Genomic DNA, 15843 nt, shown 5'->3' on the forward strand with positions numbered 1-15843 from the left:
TGTATGAAGGCCTGGACGTGAAGGAGCAGGATTATTCCTGTAAAAGTTGACATTTTATTTTCTAGGAAAATCTTGCAGACTCTACCTTTAAAGGTATTATTGAAAACAATCTAGAAATAAAACATGATTTTAAATGTACTTTTCTAATTAGGTGCTGTCTCTTTAAGGCTTTCCACTACAGAAACCCCCTTTGCTTTGATTGGCCAGTCTTCGGGAGGCCTGTCAGGGGCAGAGCTATGGGCAGATCTTGGTGTTTGAGGCCTTCAATATGGCATAAGCCAGTCATGAGACCCTCATGTGATGATGTCATCACTTTATGAATGTGTCCTGGTTTGACAGTTTGCACACTTTCATCATGAACATCCAGCATTGTTACTCTACATCCATTTTTAGGATATAGAAAAGCATAAAACCCCCTCTTTAAGTTTGTACACAGTGTTTTTCTATTTGTTTTCTGATGATCAGAGTTGAATTCCAGCACAGCTTGTCATTGTTTATTCTGATTAATCCGCTTTTTTCTCTTTTGTCCGAATCTCAGAAGTGCCCACGCTTCAAGTCGTCAGCAAAATAAACTGCGAGAACACAGTTTCTGTTTTAACCCCTTTGTTTAGGATAACGTACAAGATGAAGAGTGATGGCATGTTTTAGCGTCATTGAAAGAGATAAAAGAAAGTTTCGAAAGCATCGCAGAGTGTACCCACATCCTGTGGCTGTGCATGCTGTTTCTAACTGATGGCCTGCGATGCTCTCCTTCACATACAATGTCAGGGAAAACAAAGTGTGAGGCTTTGAAAACTGCCCTTTGCATGAAGTGTGTATTTCCTCTTTCATTTTGCTTGGCAAGATATTGTAGACTCCCGCCCCCCTGACTGGGCTATGGATTATTAGCTTAAGCTCTCTAAAAATATCCCTTTGACTGTTTAAGCCTCTGACAGCAGCAACATCTCACACATTCTGATAGCTTTATACTAACTATGGCTGCAGAGGGCTCATGCTCTCAGCCCGCCTTGTTATCTTTTACCTTGTTTGCCCGAGGAAGAGGAGGAGGAGGAGGAGAACTTACGGGCCCCCCTCAAAAAAAAAAAAAAAAAAAAAAAAAAATCTGCAACAGTCCTCCTTCTCTCTATCTCTCTCTCACGGAGCGGATCATCAAAGGCGAGCATGCAATCACTGCAATCTCCGAACAAACGAGATGCTTTTTTGAGCGCGAGAGGATTTTGCCCAGATGTCACTCGAAGCACTTGTCATTGTTGCGACAGCTGTAGAAGCACATGGGCCGTCATTTGGAGAAAAGCGTCTTCCGCTACATACCAAAACAGCACACGTCAAATGTGAAACATACACAGCCTCAAACATCAAATTCTTGAATATTAATGCTGTAAGCCTCTTATGGAATTGTGGCTCTTATTGCCTATCATTTCAGTTTTATTGGCTTGCCTGTGTAGTCCCGGTAATTGCGTATTTACCACCATGCAGTATTTATCATACCAATATATTAGGTTGAGCTGAGCTTATGCTACCAAATATTTTTGATGTTGGCATTCATAACAGCTCATAGAAATTAATAAATTCCTGAAAGGGATTACACCGTACACATGTGGCTCATAGACATTGCTTCAATTATCTTTTCTTCTGACGCCCACGCTCTCTCGAAAGGCTTTTCTCACAAATATTAGAGCTGCTAACTAGAGAGAGACGGAGGGTGAAAAAGAAAAAAAAAAAAAAAAAAGAAGAGGCATGTGCCGCTCAACAGCACCATTGTTATTCCAGCCTTTATTCGTGTGTCTCTCTGAAACGCTTTGAGATGAAATATCACTGTTTTGACAAGACGTTTTCCAAGCTGCTCGCGTCTCCTGCAAGATGCCTCACGCTGGTCGGTGATGGAACGTTCCTGAGGAGAAAAGTCAATATGTGGTTGTAAATAAATGAAAACAAATGTGAGACCTACGCCCTGGATGGATTGAAACAGCAAAGAGAGGAGGGAAAAAAGACGAGGACTCACCTTTACTCGTTATAAAACTGCTTCTCAGCTACACAGGCTAATTGACTAGCCTCTCCACCCCTGTGTGTGTTGGGGGTGATGAATTGACATATTGCTGGCAGCATGATGTTGATTCAAGGCAGAGAGCCATGAGGCTTTCCTCCAGGGACCTGTAACCTTATTGTTCCATGTCATCTCCTCCCCTTCTGTTTGAGGACCAGGTTGTCAACCTCTCCCCAAGGTCAGGCAAACACCAGCCCCCGTCCTGCACATAATTGGATTATTTAGAATCATAGCATCAACTTATTGCCCCGACTGGGGTCAAAAGTGAATTTAGTGCGCGAGCTTGTCTGTCATGATTTGTGGCATCGTTCTGAACTGATGAGCAACAGCTTCTGTCACCAGTTAGAGCATCACAGCAGCAGTGTAGGAAGCTTTGGCCTTTAAATTCTAGCTTTATTACAAAACATTAGCTCTTTTTTTTTTGCATATCTTTCCCATTGATTTCCATTAATATCCCCCCAGACACAAAGCAGAGCTTTCCAGAGTTTTTAGTTTCAACCCTTTAAACCACAATACACTGAAGTGTCAGGGGGGAGTTTTCAGAGAGTGTGCAGTGAAAAGGAAGTTTTGAAGACAGCCATTGATTTCCATTCATACTAATACACCATAAAACTGAAACGGAAGACTTTTGATGTCTGTAACTTTGGAGTTGCGTAATCTGGTTAATCCTTGATATTAATGCAGTGGAATGAAATGCTGAGCAGTGGAACATGGGTTTGAGATGTTGGCACTACTTTACCACCAAATGATATAACAACTTAGCAGGGAGAGGAAAATTTAATAGAATTGTAATTGGATTGAGATTGAGATACCAAACCACTCCTGATGAATACTTTAGTTTAGCAGCTCTAGATTTAAAAAAAAAAAAAAAAGAAAGAAAGAAAAAAGAAAAAAAAACAGTTTATAGTTTATAAAAAAGTTCTTGGTTAAAAAGAAAAAAAAGAAAAAAAAGTTAGAGCTGTCAACAATAATGAGTTCATTTCTTGTAAGGTGCCAAATTAATGGTTTAATTTTTTTTTTTAAGTGTGTTATTTTGTCCTTTTCTGCATACTGTAGTTGAGCTGCAATACCCCTGTCCCTATGATTGTCACATCACCACAGCTCACTTTACAGGTCAAATGTAATCTGCTCTTTGTGTCAAACACAATGAAAAAAATCCTCAAGTGCATGTTTCAGCTGCCTCCTATGAGCTAAGCATACAGGCGCAGCTAATCAGAGGATGTTAGCAGTTAGCCACATTACAAAACACATCAGAGCACCATGTCAGAGAGCATGATTAACTACAGGCCTGAGGATAATACACTATAAAGCTGACTATCACATGTAATTAATGGTTTTAGAGTTCACTGATGTTCGGTGGAGCATTTATTTTAAAAAGTTTCCTAAGTGCAGAACACACAAAGGTTTTCAATCATCATCATTTTATAACCAAATCAGGACACTGACAAGAAGATGTTTAGACAGTTAGTGTGGACTTAAATTTTGATTTAAAACGCAAATTGATAGAGTTTTTAACTGTGCATATTTAGATGTGATTACTCCTTATTAATGCAATTAACGCGATTAATCATTCATAGCTGCACCACATTCATCACCTTCATTTTATAACCAAATCAAGACACTTACAAGAAGTGGTTCATATTGTTAACTAAACTTGACTAAAACTTTGTCTCATAATGAAAATATTTTATTTTCAATGTGCAAGTTTAAAATTGATAAGTCATGATTAAGTCAATTAATGCAATAATTGTGATCAATGGGATTAAAGCAATTAATTGTCACGTCACATTAATTAGATTACCAAATCAAGCCAGAGATAAGAAGTGGTTCACATTGTTCATATGGACTTAAAATTTATCTTTAAATAGAAATAAATAGAATTTTTAAGATATGCAATTTTTACTTTGATTATTCATGATTATTGCGATCAATTGTTAATAATCACACCACATTCATCTAATCACCAAATCAAAACACTGATAGGATGTTGTTTACATTGTTAAAGTGGACTTAAAATTTGTTTTGAAATGCAAATTAGTAGAAATTTTAAATGTTCAGTTTTTACTTTGGTTATTCAAGATTCATACAAATAACTGTCCATAGTCACATATATAAGATTAATTGCACTTTTTAATTCAGCGATTAATCAATTAATTTTGAAACAAGCAAATCATTCGTCAGCCTGACATTTTCTTTATTTTGTCGCTGTTGTGCAGACATTATTATACTAGGGTACAACATTAAGAAACACCTGAGTTCTATAAACCACATTTATTCTGTACATTCCTATCTTCTTATTCTATCCCGCCATAAACTGTCTTTCATACATAATGCATACACCTTTGTGTTTAGGAATCTGTTTTGTGTTATTTAGAATTGCGTGAGGCGAAAGCAAAGAAAACATAGAGCCTACAATCAGAATACATTTTAATGCTTGTTTTATAAAACCTAAAGGGAGAATGAGCCAATGATTGCATAAAGCCAGCGTGCATAAAGTGAGCTAGTTAAAACGTTGATGTTTGGTGAAGTTGACACTGATGGTACATAACTGTTTGTACTTTTATATACAGACTTTTTTGGATCTAACTGAAAAATGCAGAACTGGTGGTGTGTTTGGGTAAAAAGTTTGAGAACATTTTATGTTATAACACTGAAGGGTGTTTAAGAGTGTTGCAGCACTTTTGTGTATTTTCTTATTATAAATGTAAACCAAAGGGTATTTGCATAACAAAAAACATCCAACCTTTGCTTATTACATATTTATAAATGTGTAATAAGCAAAGGTTTGATTTGGGTTTTTTTTATGTTTATTTCTCAAACTTCAGCATGTTTGAAAAAGTGAAGCATCAGTGTGAAGTTTACTCTTCTTTCAGGCTGGCTGTGACAAAGTGCACAAACCCTGGTGTGGGCTTTTAAAGTGCACCTGTTCAGGGACTAAAGAAACATACAGTGGGTGTTGAATGCCTGCAGAGCCGGGGATTCCCACATACCAGCAGATATTCATGGTTTCAGTGGTAGTTTCATGGCTGCAGGCTGACGTGGTGTTATCTCATGCTGCTGTGGTAAGACGAGATGAAGTGGGGCAATAGATTAAATGGGTGGGCTGCATGTCTATTAAATCAGGAGCTGGCAGAGGAACACTAACTCAGGTTACTTCTTCTCACGTGACACGGACGCACATGTGAGGAGGAGGAAAGCGAGATGTCTTTACCTCACGTCTGGTGCGTGACACTCTGCTCTGTTTGCGACTCTTTAATTAACTGCTCATTTATGTGTGTGTGTGTGTGTGTGTTTTGTCTTCCAGGAGGCGGCCACATTTGCCAAAGTGCTGGGCTTTGAGGTGAGTTGACCAGCGATTGCACACTAAACAGATCCTAAAGGTTTATTTTTGCTGATAATGAAGTTCTTTTTGGACAGTGATTGATGTGCTATTATACTCTCCAGGCCTTGCAGCAGTTGCTATGGAAACCTGGCAGTCGTCATGGTTTCTTTGTTCAGCCAGCTCTCTCTGTTATGACGCACTCTGCTAGGTCTGCACCCAACATCGCCTACAGATGTTATTTATTGAATTTTGAAAAGCCTCTTGGGAAGCTGAGAACTTGGGCATGGTTTCAAGCCTTTCTCTGCAGGCTCGGGGCTCATCAGGTTGCCTGGTTAAAAAGCCTCCTCATTATCTTCATTGCACTCAGGGATCATACTGTATTTTCTCCCTTCACTGCTACAGCATTACAGCACACTGGGAACACACTGTAGTCTTTTATCACACAAATTATATCCACCTGTGGTTCAGATTATGTAAATGAAATTACAGTGCTTTTTACCCCACAGAACGTACAGTCTGGTTTAAAGCCTCTTCTGTGTAAAACCAAAGCTCCAGTGGTCAAAAATGTCTTGTATTTTGCATATTCCTCACACAGGTTTTTAAAATCAAAAACACAAATAGCAGCTATGTGAGCGTGAGTGAGTGTGTGTGTGTGTGTGTGTGTGTGTGTGTGTGTGTGTGTGTGTGTGTGTGTGTGTGTGTGTGTGTGTGTGTGTGTGTGTGTGTGTGTGTGTGTGTGTGTGTGTGTGTGTGTGTGTGTGTGTGTTTGAAATGGGCTCAGGTATTTTAAGTGCCTACTCTCTTTCAAAAAAGGTAGAGCTGCCTTGAATGTGGCTCTGCACTGTGTGAATAATTGTCATCCAGAATCACTAACGGTGTGATCAACGTGACTGGAATAGAAATGCAATCCTGACGGCAGTGACAGGTTTAAGAGAGGAGAAGGGATGAAGGCAGGAAGAAGAAGAAGAAGAAGGGAGGGTTATAGTGTGTGTGTGAGTGAGTGTGTGTGTGTGTGTGTGAGTGTGTGGAGAGGAGGGGGGGCTCTTATGAAAAAAAACCCACAAAGGGCAAAGTGTAGACTCCTCTAGTAGTTACAATTCTTTGACATTTTCCGTGTCAACCTGATTTGCCAGAACACTCTGCAAAATTGCATGGAATGCATGTGATTTCTCAGATACCATCAGCGGTGTGTACTCTGCTCACTGCATTACCACATGCTTCATGTTTTTATCCTCTGACACAGGCCTTGACTCCTTCTTATGACAGAGTCCTCGTATGCGCATCACTTGTATACTGTATTGACAGCTATTCAAAATAAAAATGTACACATCAACACATTTCAAGGGGCGGTTGTAGCTTAATGAAATGTAATGAAAGCAGGAAACAAAAGCTGCATTGTGCCAGTGAAATGATACTTCTGAGAAAAAAAAACAGCTTCTCATTCATGTAAAACACACTTCTATTAAAAGACTCAGCATGGATGCTATGCTTTATATGTTGCCAAGTCTGCAGTGGCTGGTAGGTGTCAGCCGATTTGCAAAAACACAAATGGAAAAGCCACAACACAACAAAAGTGCAACCACATTGGAAGTTACGAGCACAGTTATGGACACAGAAAAGTTTTGAAATTAAGTAAATGATTGTTTTCTCTTTTTTTTACCTTAAGCTATGATAAATATAGCTTCAATGCTAATGTTATTGATTCATACAGCTAAATATAAGGTGATGCATTTCTACAGTAAATAAAGAAATAAAAATACTATGAAGGATTAAAAGGTGAGACCTCTGCGAAGCTTTATTTATCATAGATTAAGTTAAAACAGAAAATCGTTTTCTTACTTCCCCAACTTTTCTGTGTTCGTTGGGATCACTAACCTCTTTTAATTTCTGTTGTTTCGTTTTTGTATTTGTGTTGTAGCTTTTTGCATTCATGTTTTTGCTCTTACATTTGTGTTGTGGCTTTTGCAAAGCATCCGACACCCACCAGCCACCATACAAGTCTGTTCAAAACTTGCTTTGCATCTATTACAGAAGAATAGCAATTACAAAAAATGTACCCCATGGTGGATCAATTAAATAATATTCTATTCTATTCTATTCTATTCTATTCTATTCCATTCCATTCCATTCCATTCCATTCCATTCCATTCCATTCCATTCCATTATATTATATTATATTATATTATATTATATTATATTATATTATATTATATTATATTATATTATATTATATTATATTATATTATATTATATTATATTATATTATATTATATTATATTATACAATACAATACTATACAATACAAAACAATAGAATTCTATCCATAAATAATTAATTTATTGATATTTATTGTTAATATTAATTTAATTAATTAATATTTATTTTTTATAATTTATCATTATTAATTGATAAATTCTAAATCTATTCTATTCTATTCTATTCTATTCTATTCTATCTCCTACACTGTGTCAAATGAACAGAGCCCCTGATGTGACACGCGTTAGGAAAATGAAACAGTTCTGCCAACTCCTAAGTAAGGAAAGTTGCTATTGGCTGCCCCAGAAGTCGTCAAATTACGTCATTGCCCAATATGCCAAATAAACCATTTGCGTGTTTTTATCATGGGCTCTGTAGGAGAGAGGAATAACGTCATTAGAGTGACAGAAGTAGGGATGGGCATTTCAAGCAAAAGAGCAATTTGATATTCCCTCATAGTTATGTGAAAGTTATTCGAAGATCGTCTGCAAGCCGCCACTGCTCACGCGTACCTGCCAATATCACACTTTGACAAAGTTGGAGAGGGCTGTTATATCATGCTCTGCACGTTGATCATCAAACTTACTTCTTGGGTGGCTAAGCCGACCATTGACGGTTGATCTGTGGACAGCACTGCACTTTCCGCTTCCACATAGCTGTGCACAGTTTTTGTTGACTTGAGATATGCTAGCTAGTCTAACCTTGCACAGTTTGCACTGTACCTCATTTTCATATTAGTGGTATTGGTAGTATTTGCTACTATTGTGATGTGGTACAGAGTCAGACTGTCTCAACTCTGCACAGAACAAAGCAGGGCATGACATCACTTTGCTGGAGTGACACTATTGGTTGAATGCTGTATAGCAGAGCAGAACATGGCAGGAGCTTAAAGCTGGGAGCGTGATGTATCAGAGTAGAAGTATCAAGACTCGGTAACAGCAGATACTCAGAATCAAATGACTTGTAGTGTGTCTCAAATCGCATACTTCCATACTGTGTACTCAAAATTTTCAAATTGAGTGCCCTAAGCATACTACATACTCACTGGCTTAGTGTGCAAATTTTGAGGGTGTAGTGCTGTCTCAAATCGCATACTGCCGAGCACCGTACTTACCGGAAATGACGACATGATGTCGACCTCTTCTTCTTCTTCTACGTCTAATTGTGACCGGCTTCCAGCACATTTCCGCCAAATACCGCCACTATTTGCCTGCCAATTTTTAAAGCCTTTTCAGTAGTATATTAAACACAGCTAATAACACGATCAAAATATCAAGATCTTTCATTGCAATTACAATGAATTTCTATCGCGCTTTGCTACACCGTAATCGGTGCCAACAACATCTCCTCCTCCTACTGGCTGAAGATGTCCTGGTATGTATTGTTTATTTGTATTTTTACCGTGCTGAGCGAATGGCCACAGCTCTCTTCCGCCATTGCTGCCAGAGGAGGAAATGAGTGCGTTGAGTGTCCACAGCTGTATACTCAAAATCCGGGCCAATTTGAGTACATCATCCGGGTGCTTTTGCATACTCATTTTTCACATACTATGCATACTGTTTTTCATTTTGACGCAGTATACTCAAAATTTTGAGTATTTGAGAATGGAAGTATGCGTTTTGGGACACACTACTGGACTCATTGGCAAAAAAGCCTGATTAGGACATCCCTGTATGTTATCATAAGGTCACAAATTTGAGGGGGTCGGAGTTCAGTCATAAGAGGCCCTCATGGCTTCCTCACTTACACACATCAGACCACAGTGACACGCATGATGCTTGTCAATAAAAAACAAAGTTATTTTCACACATGCTCAGTACTACAACTGAAATTTTTCAGGAATGGGTGCATGTGTGAATGCAAACCAACAATTTTGAGTTCTCCCAAACTTTTTCCTTCCAGCTGCAGAGTGACACCTTCAGAAGACGTCAGAGTGAGCTGATGAGTGACTGAGTGGGGCAAAGGTCAAAGGGAACAAATGTTGATGCATATGATAAAATATGAGACTGATTAATGCAGGGATGGTGTTTCTTTTTTTCTTGCTCTCCAGCTAGTTCTCTATTCTTTGAAAACATTCAATCACACCTGGAAGTGACATAAACCAGTGTGACAGGGGGAACTTCCTGCTGTGAGGGACAGGTGTCAGGAAGCCACTTAAGAAAATTAAAGGAGGCAGGTTGTCCTGAAATTTTCTAGAATTTTACAGAAGTGCAAGTGTGAAAAGGGCTCAGGTACACATTGGCCTCTTGTTAAGGGAAGCTGTGATTTACGTTGTGTTCAATGCTGCCTGGCAAAGACTTCCTGAAACGTTTCAGTCCTCACATTAAAGTTGTCGAACATAAACAACAGCAGCACTTTTTCAGTGTAAAATCAAGACAAACAAACCTCATGGTCTTGAAAAAAAGGCAATCAACAGATCGGAACAGAGTCGCCTGATTGTGATCTGTTTCCTTTAAATGCTCAGAGAAGTATCTGCATGGCAGCTCTAATTGAATCGTTCTCTGGCTGTGTTTCTCAAACAGCCTGCAGTGGAGACAATCACTTTCTCCCTGACTTCAACACATAAACACAATTTAGCACTCTCGTAAAGCTTTTACATTTCACGCTTTGTTGATTTATGTCTGATCAATTGCCGCACAATCGTAAATATTGCAGTTTTTTCAGCGGTAAACTAAATCGACCGTATTATTTGTCTATTCATGTTTTGCGCTCCTGTTATCATGCCGCCTTCTCTCAGCTGTATGATGCTGTCAGGTAAGTGTTCCTGCAATGCAAACAGTAGGATCTGTATGAGTGTGTGATTATAACGTGTGTTTATATGAGTGTAGCCTGCCCTGCTAAACAGCCGTGATGCTAACCCTACCACCTCTGGCCCTTAGAGCCTTTTAGCTCCTAAACCTGAGTAGAGCGCCTTTTATTATGTCAGCGAACATAAAACCAGAGGGTGACAATGTGCCGAAGCCTCGTGTGGTTTAGCATTCAGTGTCTGGAGGAGTGCTTGTGGTTACATCCAGTCACAGTGACAAATTGCCTTTTTTTTGCCATCGCCTGCTAACAGCCTCTGTATTAACCTCTCCATTAGCACTTACTTAGAGTGTTACACCCATTTTTCCTCAGCCCAGGGCCTCTCCGGACCTCTCAGGGCTGATTAAAGGACATTTGGGAAGCATTTAGAGGTGTAAAAGCTCATTGGTTTGAGTGAGCCAGTGTGGCTTGGTGGTATCAGGGCCTATCTCTCTGATTACTCCCATAACCACAGTATTTGCTCACCCTAAAGGTGCTGAAGTGCTAGCTTTGATATAGATGCTAGAGGCGCCGGCGACCCTTAATGCTAGCACCTCAGTGTGCTATATTACAGAAAAGCAGAGTCCACCCCACTGCGAGCGGCGATAAAGACATTCCACCTGCTCATAGTACATCATGATGAGTTAATAATAAAGTAGCACTGACAGGTGTGGGTTTTTTTATCCCTCTCATGATCAAAGGCAAGCACTCCGGAGAGTTCTGTCGTCTCCAGGCGAGAATATCTATTCTGTGCAGATGCTGAGGAGAGATGGTCTGTTTCAGGAAGAGACTGATACAGTACACGCACCGAGAAGTAGCTTTATCTGACAACAGCATATCTTCACACGCTTATTTTCATCTCACTTAGGGAATATGACATCCTAATATTTTACAGCTCTCCTGTAGCCGCATGGAAACATCATCGAGCGCTCCTATTGATCTTTTCTCTGAGCGGTTTCATAGCTCCATGTGGTTTCATTATCGCTTGATCCGTCTGGCAGGGCGGGAAAATCTGACCCCTACCCAGTCACACTTACGATCTTTGATTAACTCCTCAAAAAGTGCTCCTCATGATGCTTTCATTCTAACTTTAACACACTCACCTGGTGCTCTGCTGTGTTTACAGACAGAGGACATTGCAGAGATTGCAAAGAGGACCCAAAATCTCCCCAAGGAGAACACAAAGAGGCAGCGAGTGGTGGTCTTCACCCAGGGCAAGGACGACACCGTTGCAACAGTCGGTAGGCCGCTTTTTTCCTTCTCCATTCGTGTCTTCTTATCTGGCACATATTTCTTCTCAAATACCACTCAAGGCTGTCTCAACTTTGGCCTCTTTTGGGCATCTTTACCCTTCACTTAAACCTCATATCTCAAAATGTGCAGCCTTAAATAGATGGAAGATCACTGAGTGAAAAGAAGCAAACGCTATCAGTAATTTCTTTGAAGTTAACCTGCAATATTGACACCAGATGTTAAAAAAAAGAAAGCTTGCACTACGTTCTGTCATTTCAGAGCATAAAAGAAGTGTGGGGGATGCAGAGAGCAGGCATTGATTTGTGAAGTACTTCTAACTTTGTCTTGGACAGACTCCAGGCCAGTCCTCAGCAATTTTTAATGCTTCAACTCTTACATCCTGCTCTTTTTTCTGCTCCTACAAAATGCTGGCAGAGTGACCTCGAGGAGACAACTTCTAGCCCTCAAATCAATCCCATTTCCTTTGATTCAGGGTATATTTGTTAGCCGGACATCAAAAGGCAGAGTCATCATAACTGAGCAGGGGTTGCAGGTTTAAGCGGTGTGGGGGAGAGACCATAGTTTCAGATTACTGCTGGGAGCCGGTGCCTTTGTCAGAGCCACAGGGTGTCTCTCCTCGGTGCCCTTGCAGTTCAGACTCGTCGTGTGAGAGGAGAGATGGCCTCAGGTAAAGACTCCAACATATCACTCATCACTGGGGACTGCAGAGAGGCACAGCTACAGCAGGACTGTTAGCACTGCAGGACACTGACTTCACATTATATTCAGTGTCCTCAATGTGATCCTGCCCGCAAGAAGCTCTGCTCAGTTTGTCACTGATGGCATTATTAGACAGTCAATTATTAATCAAGTCTCTTTTCTCTGTTCCACTGGGGTAGGTTATGTGTAAAATACACATTTCAGCACAGACTTGCATTAGACTACTGGAGTTACACAAGTAAAGTGCAGGAAATAGATACTTTGTTTATACGGTGGGTGTTACAGCTGAGTGATGTGAAAAAGGGGACAGTTCTAGTGAATGAATCTAATCTATATAAGATGTGACTGAGCAGGTTTGAGCTCTCAATGCATCTTATCAGGCGTGGTTCTGGTTCTACATCCCAGTAGCAAACATAAACTAACTATATGTTCAAATCAAGAGGTGTCCCAAAACACACCTAATTAAAATTTTAAGAGTAATAGGAAAATTTCACAAATTTACATTTTGCACTGTTGGATCTTAAGAAGGTGCTTAAAGGAGTTTCAAAAAGAAGAAATGGGAGTGAATAAGTAAGCAGTTTATTGAAAACAACAATAAAGGTAAATAGTCTGTTCATCAGCTGATCAAAAGTTTAAGATGGTTGCTTGAAAAAAAAAAAAACTGAAACTGATGCAAGTGTTTCCTTGAGGCTGTGTGAACGTTGCTCCAAGTGGTGAAGATGTCTTCATGGAGGATCATCCACTGTCTGGATGTGATGTCAGAGTGATTTAGATCAGGGGAACATCAGGATGGTCCAAAGAGTGAGCTGATTCCTCTGAAGAAGTCCTTTGTCAGGCGCCCATTGTGACCTGCAGCGTTGTCCTGTTGAAAAACCCAGTCATTCCCACACAGACCAGGGCCCTCAGTCATGAAGGAGGCCCCCTGCAACATCTCCACAGAGCCAGCCGCCGTTTGACGCCCCTGACCAACCTGAAGCTCCATTGGTCCATTGAAGGAAAAAGCCCAGATCATGATGGCGCCCCCTCCACTGTGCCGCCGTGGAAACATCTCCAGTGGGATCTCCTGGTCATGTCAGTAACGTTGAAGCCATCAGGACGTCAAGGTTCAGGTTTTTCTCCTCAGAGAATCAAACTTTCTTCACCTTTCAGTGTCCCATGTTTGCTGCTCTCTGAAAAAGCCCAAACGGAGAGTTTGTGGCGTTGGCGTTTGTTCTTAAAGCTCTTCTCTCTCAGATGGCGTCTGATGGTTATTGGGCTGCAGTCGACTCCAGAAAAGGCCTTCATTTCGGTCCAGGATCGTCCTATGAACTGGTTTAGGGTCTACCTCTGGACTTTTTGTTCCCTAACCCTCAGGATCTTTGAAGAAATTTAAATGTCTGTCTTTCTGCGTCCAACCTCAGCAGTGATGGAGTGTTATGAGGGGCCTTGCTGATGCAGCTCAATAATCAGACCACGTTCAGAGAGAGAAAGACTTTTAGCCTTTACCATCAGGAGGTCATGACAGAAAGAAGACCTGACAGGAAATGACTTAAATTCACATTTTAGAGCAGATTTTATCTTTTAAAAGCTGAGCTCTCTTTAAAACGCTCTAAAGATCCAACAGAGCAAAATGTAAGTTCTTGCAATTTTTCACCTGGTATGAAATTTTGATCAGGTGTGTATGTCGTCACTCCTGATACTGATTCTGATTCCTTCCTATGGATATTTCATTCTTGGGCAGTGCCCTTGAGCAAAGTACAGATGCCGAAAAGCTCAGAGTTCTTCTTCCTTTGTTCACTGGTGGGGAACAAAACCAGAGCTAAAAGGAGAGTGGCTGTTGGAGGCATCAGGAGATCCACACTAATCTAGTATCTTACATGACGTTCTCTTTAAGCCAATAATATGATAATGTAATATATTTCTACATGTCAAATAGATTTTGTTTCATTTAAATACAGTTATGTTACAATATGCTGGATCAATGCAAATACAAAGAACTTTTATTCAGAGCAGTGAGCTGTGTGCCAGTCCTAAAGGCAACATACACCATCCATTTTCTTTTTCGAAGGAGAATCCCTGGAAGTAAATTTCCTTTCATGAGAATTTGAAAAGAATCTTTAAGCAGATACCCTGACGCTTGAAAAGAACAAGACTCCATCCATTGTGCTGGAGGTGATGGATAATTCCTGCCTGCTCCTCTCATTGCTCCTGCGTGGAGACAGAGCCGCGCGCTGCTGTGAACTTTATATAAAATACATGATGAATGCAGGCGGGATGAAAGACAATGTGTTTCAGATGTCATCTACAAAGGCAAACATGATAAATGTCATTGACTGTGCTATCATTGCATTGGAGCAGTTACAGTAGTCTGGGTAGAGGATGGGTGTGTGTGTGTGTGTGTGTATGTGTGTGTGTGAGAACACAGCTATTCATGGCAGCCAAATAAATGTCAATGTAAAAAGAGAATTAAAGATTTTCATTTCCCAGAGGCGGCGCTCTAATAAACCTGATCTCTCATTTTGTTTGCAATTTGTCCTCCTGTCAGGATTTGATCATTTGCCAGCCTCTGCATGTCATGTTAAACCATTTTATAGTGATTAAGGATTGGAAAATGCCTTCCCCCATGGTATAATTCTCCAAAAAGAGATGTCAATTTGTTATTGTTCTTCTTTTTTCCCCCTGCCTTTCTTCACACCAGCGCTTCAAACAAGGCTTTTTAAAGAGCTGGGAGCAGGGGGAAACGGCCCTTTATTTAGCTGCCACTGACACCGCTGAACTACGCCGAGCTTTTGCTTATACTCCCATTACAGCAGTAATTAAGATCATTGTGCCCTGAACCTTAACGGTGAGGAGATCTAATAAACGATCATTCAGCCGGGGGTCGCCGCTCTAATCGCTGATAAGGACTTGATAAAGCCTGACTCGGCTCCTCAGTGAGTTTTAGAGCTCTCGAGGGAGCTACGCAGGCAGATTTAGAAAAAAGAAACCGGATCCATACATGTTAATGACATGAGGCAAAGAACAGCGGCTGCATGAAAAGTTTTAGAGCTGCTTTATTTACTCGTCGTTCACCCTGAAGTTACAGCAAATTAAAGCTGCGGGATCATCTAAAAATCCACTTGAAGACATCTTAACAGTGTGTTCAAAAAGCTGAATGTTTATGTTCAATACTTCATGATGGACTAAATCAATTAACATTCTGCGCTATGAGAAAGACCGCCTCTCTTTCCCCTTGGCATCTCACACTGAAGTGTTTTCTTTCATGTCTCCCTGAAAGGATATTGGTTGGCGATGATCTTTTGCCTGTGGTTACAGTAATTACAGGCATATGCATTCTTTTTTCCCCCCTCTCCCCTAACTCAATTGTGAACAAAGATGCTGGTTATGATAGGGAAACAGATTGAATGTCAGCTCGCTCCTAACCTGTCGCGTTTGCCAAGAAAGCGGTAATGTTTTTCTCCTCTCTCCGAGGCTCTGAGTTTGGCTGGAGCGCAACAGGAAACCT

General features: G+C 40.5%; 1 protein-coding gene across 2 annotated transcripts in view; it reads left to right on the plus strand.

The window, feature by feature from the left end:
* The window catches only part of adkb (adenosine kinase b), a 173325-nt gene that overhangs the window by 147160 nt on the left and 10322 nt on the right, over nucleotides 1-15843 (plus strand). For both annotated transcript variants that reach the window (XM_074662948.1, XM_074662949.1), the window contains exons 8-9: nucleotides 5349-5384; nucleotides 11533-11647. In XM_074662948.1, coding sequence (XP_074519049.1) covers nucleotides 5349-5384; nucleotides 11533-11647 — 151 coding nt within the window. The remainder of the gene's footprint in view (nucleotides 1-5348; nucleotides 5385-11532; nucleotides 11648-15843) is intronic.

The sequence above is a fragment of the Halichoeres trimaculatus genome, unplaced genomic scaffold, assembly GCF_033239565.1.
Source record: "Halichoeres trimaculatus isolate MK-OKI-2021-1 unplaced genomic scaffold, fHalTri1.1 fHalTri1_scaffold_23, whole genome shotgun sequence".
NCBI classification, from domain to species: Eukaryota; Metazoa; Chordata; class Actinopteri; order Labriformes; family Labridae; genus Halichoeres; species Halichoeres trimaculatus.